This window comes from Branchiostoma floridae, chromosome 6 (genome assembly GCF_000003815.2).
Source record: "Branchiostoma floridae strain S238N-H82 chromosome 6, Bfl_VNyyK, whole genome shotgun sequence".
In the NCBI taxonomy this organism is placed as follows: domain Eukaryota; kingdom Metazoa; phylum Chordata; class Leptocardii; order Amphioxiformes; family Branchiostomatidae; genus Branchiostoma; species Branchiostoma floridae.
The window spans coordinates 11,165,199-11,176,481 of record NC_049984.1 but is presented as its reverse complement, the minus strand read 5'-3'; the positions used below and the strand labels follow the sequence as shown (position 1 = coordinate 11,176,481).

General features: G+C 39.0%; 2 protein-coding genes across 3 annotated transcripts in view; one reads left to right on the top strand and one right to left on the bottom strand.

The window, feature by feature from the left end:
- Positions 1-3,980: 3,980 nt before the first annotated feature.
- The window catches only part of LOC118417390 (lysophosphatidylcholine acyltransferase 2-like), a 16,906-nt gene continuing 9,603 nt past the window's right edge, over positions 3,981-11,283 (bottom strand). For both annotated transcript variants that reach the window (XM_035822944.1, XM_035822945.1), the window contains 3 exons: positions 5,651-5,749; positions 4,878-5,019; positions 3,981-4,196 (listed from right to left, as the gene is read on the bottom strand). In XM_035822944.1, the coding sequence (XP_035678837.1) occupies positions 4,015-4,196; positions 4,878-5,019; positions 5,651-5,749 (423 nt within the window). In that variant the 3' untranslated portion in view covers positions 3,981-4,014. The remainder of the gene's footprint in view (positions 4,197-4,877; positions 5,020-5,650; positions 5,750-11,283) is intronic.
- Positions 5,760-9,238, top strand: LOC118417391 (trace amine-associated receptor 1-like). Its single transcript, XM_035822946.1, has 2 exons — positions 5,760-7,515; positions 7,722-9,238. The coding sequence occupies exon 2, from the start codon at positions 7,753-7,755 to the stop codon at positions 9,013-9,015; it is 1,263 nt and encodes a 420-aa protein (XP_035678839.1). The 5' UTR covers positions 5,760-7,515; positions 7,722-7,752; the 3' UTR covers positions 9,016-9,238.

Below are 11,283 nucleotides of genomic sequence, written 5' to 3'. Positions count from 1 at the left end.
ACCTGTAATATTTCTCCCGCTTTTTGTCGATTGTTGTCAAAATCCTTCTTCCTTTCAACGACTTTGTTGCAAGTCCATACACGATGACTTTGTATTCAAAACACCGTGCAACCTGGGCATACGTAACAAAGAAAGGACAGAAAGAAACAGAGGTACTATAACTATAGTCTTGCTGTTGGGGGGTTCGAGTTTGCAGCTAGCGAAAGATGAAATGCCCTACGCTAATGTTTTGCTTTATAGATTTAATATTCACTTTTATCATCAATGAATGAAGCGCCAAACTTACGATGATGTAAAAAGAAGTAACAACATTGTCCAGGAGAAAGAAAAAAAAGAGAAAGGTTTTCTAGTGTGGCCGCGTTGCTTCCATGTATCTCCAAGCCAATCTTCTAATCGTAAAGACAGTATGCATGGGCAACGTTACGATTTTACATTTCTACAGTTTCTTGAGTACCATTATCTTAATGCCTTCATAGAGTTGGTGGAAAAGTGAAAAACAAAAACAAGTAATTTCCGGCTTTGCACAGATTCCCAGAAGGTCTCAGGTGTTGTGATCCACCTTTAATTGCCAGATTTACATGATTGACGCACATCTTAAGAAGTTAATGCACTCCTGGTAATTCATTTCCTGTCAGAGGGCATGGCCCTGTCACATCCAACACCTGACTACGTGATGCTATCTTTTAAAGAGCACTTTCCCAAATGCCATTCAGCTACGAGGTGCCGACCAGCACGCACGGAGGGTCTCATGTCTCACCGGTAGGTGTTTTGGGCTTCATAAGGCAAAATGTAACTGTTATATGATATCGTAAACACTATTACACCAATGCTAGCCAAACAGTAAAAATCAGATTACCCGAATGCGATTATATGTTACATTTTGATGACGTTATGTATGTTATATATCAATATTGACAAACCAAATGACGCCTTACGGCGAAGTACAATGTAACTTATTACCTCCGTAAAAACTGAGTTATTGTAATTAGTTGGTGTTTTATTGTAGTGGGGTGTGTCCGCCCTCTGCAACTGAATGCTAGTCACGTCAAGGACACGAACATAAAGTTGGGCCAGAGGTGACAGACAGGTGTCAGAAAATGGAATTGGGCCGAGTCCAGAGTTTTTCTTAAGCACCCGTGTTTCATCCATAGTGGGCTTAACGACAATCATAACGACGTATTGCAATGGTTTGGATTTGTAGTTGATTTACATTCAAATTTGCAGAGCATGACAATTGTGTGAACCACAAAATTTACGAATACGAACACTCATTTCCCACTATTGGTGCTATGTAAATTGAATATTTTCCTGTAGCATCATTGCTATGCCATTATGCTTCAAATCAATTATATCAAATTCAGTTTGAGTTTTCATTTTCCAGAGGTGATGTCGATATACTAGTAGCTGCTGTTTGCTAGAGTGCATCACCTCTGCTGCCTGTACCTCTTGCATTAATTGGTTAGTGGGGGGGGGGATGTCTGCACTCTGCAACACATTAGCTTCTATACATTTAATACATCTGCAGTAAATCACTGTTACTTAAAATATCCTAAAATGACTGGAGATATTGCACCTAACAGAAGCCAAGAATTGAAAATACAGCCATACAAAAAAGAATCCTTTTACTATTATACCCTTTTTAACATGACCCTCAGGAGTGACAAACCCTTGAATCTTTGGTTGCAATAAATACAATGTCATATGAATACAACTTTCATGTAAAGAAACTAATACACTGTGTTGCGTAAAAAGCAATGCTTTTAATCAATGATGCCTTAGCTATTTAATGACCTCTATCTAATTCTGAGTTATAACTCCAGCGGACTAATCCAAATATACAATATACTTCTAAGAAGCACAATGCACGCATCTGCAAAATGTTCACAAAACCCTATTCATTATAATTTATATTTGGCTTTTATTATTTCAACCAAACTTAGAAACTCATATATACATTAGAAAGATACAGTACAAAATCACACTTCTGAATGTGTGCATGCAAATTACATTTGTATAAAAAACATCAAAATACATTTGCAACAAGGTGAGTGTGGCATACATATATGGTGTTTCTAGAATAAGTTTTCACTCTGAGAACCAGTGTTGTGATAAATCCAGCGATGTACAAAAAATGTAAGACCCTTTGAAAGGTACTACATGTATATAGAAAACACATCAAACAAGAAAAGCACAAACATTGAAGGCAGCAAACATTGCTGCTCACATGTATCATATTGTCACATTGCCAAGACAACAGTACAATGTTTACTAAAAACATTGTGAACGTACAGTACCTAGAATAATAACACAGTGCAACAGCTTGCTGTCAGAAAATGTATGTCCTGCCAACCAAGCTTATAAAGCTAGATTTGAGTGTATGGCATTCAGCCCTAGCCTATTTGCCCATTTTTCATGTCAATGTTCCCAAATTGTTGACAGGAACCAAAGGTATACATCTACAGGTGCTTGCCATTCCCCTTTGACAACATAAACCCGATATGGTCAAATTTAAGAACATATATTTTGTTAATGTTGAATCAAATTTACTCTATGGGAGGTAACATTATGGCAACCATATCGTTTAATCTTTGGCATTAAAGTTCTAAATAATAAATACATGCACTTTGAACACAAAATGTCAGCCACCAGTTGTTCAACAGACCATTGCACAAAACACATCTTAATGACAGAACTGTTACCAAAAGTTACAACATCTCTTGACACAAAGCATCATTATCAAAACTAGAGATAATAACCTTTTCTTTCAAACAGGGTAAACAGGCTTGTAAATATATCATAACCTGGAGACCACCATCTGCTGACAAGCTGTTTTAAAAAATACTGGCATTTCCCCCCTCATTTGGTCACAACAAAGAAACCAGAGTGAAAGCTCATTCCTATAATTGTCCTCTGCCAAGAACATTTGAATTGTTTCTCTTGGCAAAATCATAAGTGGAACAGCTGATCAAGCAGAAATACTCACATAATAAAACCTAACACTGATAGTGATCTACCCTTCCAAAACACGCCTCATAGATGTATGTTTATTCAGATTATCATGTACATTCAATTTTAAAAAAAAAGGTAAAATTTGTATTCATTCCATTCCATCCTATCCTAAATTCAAGCAAGTTTCTTCAGTTTGATTCCATAAAATTCCATTATTCCTACATGTATGGCTGAAGTTCTAAAATATTGCAGAGGCTAATTTGCATTGTTATGTTGCAAGCTGATGATATGACTATCCCCTTCTATCTGCTGTTACAGGACTGGAAAGAGTTTTACATATAGCTTCACCTTTAGCACACTGACTGATTAATGCTTATTGGTACATATCTTATCTGCATCTGTATCTGTACAGCATGGCAGTTGCAGAGAGCTTTGATATTCTTAGTCAATACTCAATACTCAATATCAAACTTTACCACAGATAGCAATGATCAAAACTGTGTCGTTGGGGGGAAAATACATTTACTGCAAGGCTACCATTTCCACTAACTACATATATTTCAACACAACTTTGGTTGTAGATAGATAAGCTGATGAAAGGTAATGCTACAATGGTCATGTAATGTAGTATTCAAAGTCCTGTTGAACAGCAATAGCAGCAGTATCAACTTTTAAACAAGACACATGATATCAGGTACTCAACGTATATGAACTACAAATAATCTTAAACAACAAACGAAGTAAGACACTGTTGCATTACGTTAGTACAAAATACAGCATAAAAGCAATGTAGAGAATATTGAAAAAAAGGCTGTTTTGTCTTACTGCGCCACTCCTTATCTATCTATTGTGCCAGTCAGTTAAAAATGATAAAAGAAAGTTCTCCTTCCATTCTTTTTCATCGAATCATAAGAATAATCATTAAAAGTGAAGCCTGTACACAGTATCCATTCCATGCTGCTCATCTAGTGGCTTATTGCTTTGTAGAGAAACTTTTAGCAGTGTGGCAGCATTTGAGGGGCAAAAATATATTTTCCAAGTATACGCCACCGACTATGACACATATCAAGCATCTTTCTTGCCTTCCTCTGGACTCCCCAACACCTCCAAATTACTGCTGTCCTCCTCATCAAGATTCTCCATCTCTTCTTCAACAAGTGTCAGTTCTTCTTCACGTTTCAGATCCTGGTAGGTCTTGAACAGACCTGCATACTCTGGATGGGCTTTGGAAAAAGCTTCAAACTCATCTAAAGTTGGAAAGAAATTCAAGATTTCAGTAAAAGAAATATTTTTGCTCTTTGCAACATTGACTAGTTCTTTTCCTGTTTTAAAATCACTGAATATAACTGTAACAGACACCATCCTGTATAATTCTAGATTGCAGTAATGAAACTTGAAAGTATAACTCTCTAGCATCAGGCATACATGATATTAGATAAATAATGAAACTAGATGGCTTTACGTTTGTGGGGATTTAATTTGCAGCAGGGAGAAAATGGAGGTTTTAAGTTGGCATTTCACACCTTAGTAGTGCTACAGTCACATAATTGAAACACTGTCATCTTCATGGACAGCCAGTTGAAAACTAGAAAAGGACAGTGCACAGCTGCATACCTACATGTACTAGCAAATTGGCTAAGATAATATCAGTGGTCTTCTGCCAATGTACATGTCTGTTTGCAATTGTGCCTTCAAAGTTCATAGAACTCATGCATCTTCACCTTAACAGGTGCCTCCAATACACCATGATATTGTACAGTGTACAATATGTACATGTACTGCTTACACAAAGGGATAGGCAGCAGAAGGCAGAAAAAAATTGCCACTGTGGTTTTACATTCACAATGAAGAAATCACAACAAAGAATAAAACAACTCTGTTAAAATTGCAACATTTACACTATACAACACAACATATTTGCCACTTACCATATGTAATGACCCCGTTCCCATTTGTGTCAACTGCTTTGAAGAGATCGGAAACATCCATTGTTTCCATGTTGAATGCACTGCGCAGAATTGCGGCCAAGCTAGCTTCGGTGATTTTACCATTGCCTTCTGTGTCAAACATCTGAGAAGAATAGAATCATCTTTAGCATATCTCTACTAAATTAACACTCTGAAATCTCTGTAACAGTCATTGCAAAGCTACCACAACAGTATACCTTCCCAGACTGATCAATGTAGACCTCAACAGTTTCTTGCAATTTTCAGAATTATCAGCATACAACGGCCTCAATTTTTTTTGGGAATGACATGTAGACTTTTGAGTCCACATTAACAGTATGAAAGACCTATGTAAATCTTTGTTGATTTTTGTTGAGAAAAGAAGAAAAAGGGAGGTACATTGAACTCCAGTTCTTGTTACTTTTTCAAAATAATTTGTGTTTTAAGTCTACAGGGCATACAAATGCTATGTTGGCCATAATCACAAGGAAAAAAGTGATAAAAATTATTAGTACATATCAAGCAAAATTTTCAGCTGACTTCATACATTCCAACTGTAAATATTCGCCAAAAGTTAACCGATGAATCACGTATTAAGCATATTTAGCAAATCCCATGCTACATCAGTCTGCATTTTACACATGCAACTACATTATATGCATATGATTACTGTGAGGTTAATCACAATCAATACACTGTACACAGATACTGTAGGCTTTAAAACATAGAACACATGTGTAAATGGAATGACTAACCTTAAAAGCCATCTGTAGTGTTTCTTCTGTGTTAGCGGGTTGGGACACCACTGACAGGCCGATAACATACTCCCTGAAGTCAATCCTGCCAGAACCGTCCTGCCAATAACAATACAGGGAAGAGCAATGATTGTGGGAACCGTGGCGGAGTTCTGAAGATAAGGTTGAATTGTCATCAAACATTTACTATGTGTACATAATATACCAGTAACAATATGCCTAAAACACAACTCTCCCCATCACAGTCCCAAACAGATTATTTTACAAAATGTGTTTTTTAGTATGAATAGATACATAACTATAATTTCCAACAAAATATGACCTAAGGATATCATAGAAACTAAGGTTTACACATTTCTTGACAAAAATAGTATACAGTAAATTGCATGTCCCAAAAGTTAATTATGCATCTGACAGAATTCAATGCAAGTCTCCTCATCATGAACAATATAGACCTGTCAAGAGATGACAAGTGATATTTACTAATACAAACTTATATCACCTCAATCTTCTCAAATGTTCATGCAACAATTTGGTTATACAGTAAGCCACCATCTTGTTTGTACAGACCACTAATCAAAGTATACAACATGTGCAGTTGCTGCATTTGGCTGACAAAAAAAGTACACATTTATTTAAAAAATTTACTCCCAATGCTGAGCAGTGTTAATTGAGTTTCAGTGAAAGGAGCATATATCTAGATGGAAAGCTTCTGTTTAGACAATTATCCAGATAACAGTAACAGAGAATGTACAATACTGTGTACTACTAGTATATATAACTTTTAGTACAAGCAGGGTTCGAGATATACATACTTAACTTGCAATTTGCACATAATTTTCAAGATTTGCACGCAAAAATATTCTGAACTTGCAATCTTGCATGTTGAAAATACCTCTCAGGAATTAGACATCCTACTCTAAGACAGAACGACATATGGACGTCTGTCCTTTTCCTTCCTTGTTTTTGCCGATAACTTTCCCTGGTAGCTTCACAAGATGTTATCAAAATTTGCCGATTCAAGCTTGCGACCCTTGTCAAGATCGCTGCCTAGTTGTATTTTGCATGTAAATTTTTCAAATTGCACGTAATATTAGCACGTAGCAAAAAAAAAAGTAATTTGATCCCTGATAAGGAACTGTAGAAAGCTTGCAAATCTGGTTCTTCCAGTGCAACAAGGACACAATTGTTATGATGATTACTTCTTTTGTTTCATTCAGATAACATCAATGATGATCAAGGTAAACAATGCCTCTTGAAACCTGAACAGACAAGTGGGTTGATATTCTTCACTTCTAACAAGCTGACCAAGAGTTCAGGGATGACATACTGCTGGGGCATTTTGAAGAAAGGTTGCCATGGACATGTCAGTTTACTAAACCATTTTATGGCAATGAATATCTTGTGTTCACCCAGCCATTAACAGTAGGATTACTCCTGACTAATCCTTCGTGCAGGCACACATGACATATACGCCATGACATCATAACGGCGCCTGCAAACCTGCAGCAAACAGGATCTGTCCTCATCATCACATCATTTATAGGATTTCTGGCTATATGTTGTATATTTCATGCAGCATTTGAATTATGATGATCATCTTCTACGCAGCTCGACAGCCCCTACATACAGAGAACTGGAAATAACAGCCAACATCAAGGAGGGCATCTAGAGCAACTGGGTGCTGCTGTATGGGCACCCACACACTGGTGCTCAGCAAAGGAGAAAGCAACTGTTGACAGGAAAGAGGCAGAAAAACAACACGAGAGACCAATTCTCCATGCATCAATAATGTGTGTTGACATGATGATATGGAATCATCACGAGAGCAGCAGCGGGGAAGCAGTGCTTAGCTGAAATTACAGGTGAGGTCTAGAGATACTATTTGTGTACATGCATCAATAGCCTCATCCATCATTCAATTTATTTGCAAAATCATACCTCGCTTCTTGAGTTCAGGGTACATGTATAAGGAACTCTGGTACTCCTAGTCACAATGGCATCATGTGTCAGATAACATTTAACAGGCAGAGTAACAAGTCTGACAAGACATTCTGCACTGCTTTTGCAGCTTTACACTGTGAGCCACCATCACAGGAGGTATGGCATCTGCTGTGGTCTCCAACACGTCAACAGCCAATGGCACAGTTACAGTCCCTCCAGACACCATGCCTGCTGTACTTGGGCCAGTGGGAACTACTGTTGCCATCCTTTTTCTACTCTTTGGAGTTTTTGGAAATGTAGTGACGATCATAGTCTCCTGGAAGCTGAACAAGCAAAAAAAGCAGTGGACTCATGCGCTTGTCATCAGTGTGGCTGTTGTAGATTTAGCATTCAGCTTATTTCAGATGCCACTGAACATTGATACATATATCCACCTTGGATGGAACACTTCAACTGTGCTATGTCGGATCCATGCTTATGTTCCAAGCATTGCTATTACAATACAGGCGACTCATACTGCATACATAATCTTCCTCAAGCACCTGATTGTAGTTCACAACATTAAGAACATCCCAGAAGGGAAGACGAACTACTTAGTGATTGTACTCCTTTGGGCACTGCCAGCCCTCTTTGTCCTCTTTGGTGTCTTCTGCCTTGAGCAGAACAACATTGTGTATGTCCCAAAGATGCTTAGATGCACTGTTAAGCTCTGCCGGCATTCAAAAATAGGCATGGGGGCTCTGGTCATGTTGTTAGTTACCATCACTTACAGCCAAGGCCGAATTTACTGGTATGTAAAAAAGAGTCACAACAGTATACAGGATTGTAACGTGGCGCCAACTGTCAACAATATCAACAGGATCCATCGACAGAAAGAGGCCACGCTTGCTAAAACATTTACTATCACATTTCTGGCTGTCTTGACAGCATACACACCAATGACCATCCTCAAGGCTGTGGACACAGAAATGGAACAACCACCAGCGCTGTATTTCTTCTGTACAGCAATGTTTTGGACAGCAGCATTTGTAAACCCAACAGTGTATTTTTTAACGAATAAAAAGTTCAGAGGAACTTGCCTGTCGCTGTTTGTGCCACAACAGCAACAGAGCCAACCAACCAACCAACATTTTCATCTATTGGAGAAAAAGAGACAACCAATGGAGGCACAGGGGCAACCAATGGAAGGGCAAGGGCAGCCAATGGCAGCACAGAGGCCACCAATGCTATTAATGGCAGCACAGGGGCAACCAATGGAAGGGCAAGGGCAGCCAATGGTGGCACAGGGGCAACCAATGGAAGGGCAAGGGCAGCCAATGGCAGCACAGAGGCAACCAATGGAAGGGCAAGGGCAGCCAATGGAGGCAAGGGGGAAGCCAATGGAGGCACAGGGGCAACCAATGGAGGCACAGAAAAATTAAGCCAATGAGACAGAGACCCAATGGAGACCCAGAGGAAACATATTAAGAATAATAGACAAAAACAAGTTAAAGTTGATTAATTTTGCAATTAGCCCTATGACATGAATTTGCAATAAAATATTTCAATTAATTTTATAAATAATTCCCATGTTTTCTACATTTCTACAATGTACTTATGGCAAATATGTGATACTATATATTAAACATAGATTCAACTTGTCATTTGTCATAAAAAGAAAAGGAGAAAACAATTACTTCTGTATTGTTCCAATTCTATCAAAGGGGTATGAAAGGGCCCTTTAAGGTCGACCTGACATCAGGTTACTGTGATTACCCCATGTGAAAAACAAAGGTGACAACACATTTATCATGGAAATCAGCTTCAAACTTGCAAAGCTGGTTTTGTCTCAAGGGAACATAGACAAAAAAACACACATTACTCTATTGTCTTGAATCAGAGGGCACCACCCTGCTTGGTAAAACTGTAGGAAATAGAACCAAAATACTTCTCTGGACTTCATCCCCAGAAGCTAAGCAAAGCCAAGGTGCACGATTCTGAGGCAAGGACTGGAACTGGCATCATTGGTACAAACTGGAGATACATTACAAAGGGAGGTTGCTATGGAGGTGTCAATATGAGGTCTATAGTCCACAGATTCGTTTCCTGGGAAGGTGGTGTGTTTTGATCAGACAGCACCTGCGCCCTTTGCAGTAGGATTACTCCAGCACTGGTAATCCTAAAAGCATATGTACCTCACATCTGCCATGACGACATACTGACGTCAGCAAGGATTCCAGATTGGAAAGACGCTTTGCGAATGGCTAAGCTGCGATTATTCCTGCCCAGATCTTCATGATTTAGCAGTATCTCAGCCATTCCGTTCAGCTCTCATCACGTCTGTTGGCTATATTGAATAGACAATCAGCATCAGTCCAGTACAAGTGCCCTTCCAAAGAGAATCTTAGTCAGTGTTTTCACCAAGGCATCATGGAACTATAGAGCACTACATTGCAGACAAAGGGTAAAGTCAGCAAGTGGGAGCAATGCTGTGAACACTGAATATCACTTCTCATCCAGCGCAAGACTGTTAGCTCGGTCTGTGTGAAGAAAACTGCAGCATCAACATGAGACCAGTAGCTGTGAAGTAGAGCATGAGCTGAAGAATTACAGGTGAGATTTATCCATAATTTGCACATGTGAAATGTGATCCACAGGTGGTTCATCTGTAATCCTTTCATTATACTGTGTTTTGTACAGAGACATCTATCAACTGTGAATTTGAAGAAAGAAACCAAAACATTTTGTTGTCATTAAAGAGAAGAGCACTGCAGTATATCTTAGAACAGATATTGATTTAGGTAGTACAACAACATGTTGATGTAGTTCATTTCATATGTCCATGACAAGAACAGTATCAAAATTTCTGGGCTGTCTTTTCAGCATTCGATTGAGAACAACCACCACACAACCATGGCATCTACTGTGTTCTCCAACATGTCAACTGACAATGGCACAGTTACAGTCCCTCCTGTTACCATGCCTGCAGTACTTGGGCCAGTGGGAACTACCATTGCCATCTTTTTCACCCTCTTTGGAGTTTTTGGAAACATTGTGACGATCCTGGTCTCTTGGAAACTGAACAAGCAAAAAAAGCAGTGGACTCATGCGCTTGTCATCAGTGTGGCTGTCGTAGATTTAGCATTCAGCTTGTTTGAAATGCCCCTGAACATTGATACGTATATCCACCTTAGCTGGAACTCTTCAACTGTGCTGTGCCAGATCCATGCTTACATCCCAGGGGTTCTTGTTGCCATACAGCTGGCTCATACCACATACATCATGTTCCTCAAGCACCTGATTGTAGTTCACAACATCAAGAACATCCCTGAAGGGAAGACAAACTTCTTAGTGATTGTGCTCCTCTGGGCACTTCCAGCCCTCTTTGTGCTCCTCACTGTGTACTGTCTTGGCAACGACAAAATTCATTACCAGTATTTTCCACAGATTCTCAGATGTAGCATTGTGCACTGCCACCTTTCAAAAACAGGGGCTGTGGCTCTAGCCATAATGTTAGTTATCATCACTTACAGCCAAGGCCGCATATACTGGTATGTGAAAAAGAGTCACAACAACATTGAAGACATTGCTGTAACTATCAATATCAACAGGATTTATCGACAGCAAGAAGCCACACTAGCCAAAACATTCACCATGACTTCTGTAGCCCTGGTGCTAGCATATGCACCAAGGACTGTCCTCAACGCTGT

What these genes read in the sequence shown, in the direction of transcription:
- LOC118417391 (XM_035822946.1), top strand. Translation starts at nt 7,753, where the DNA reads ATGGCATCTGCTGTGGTCTCCAACACGTCAACAGCCAATGGCACAGTT.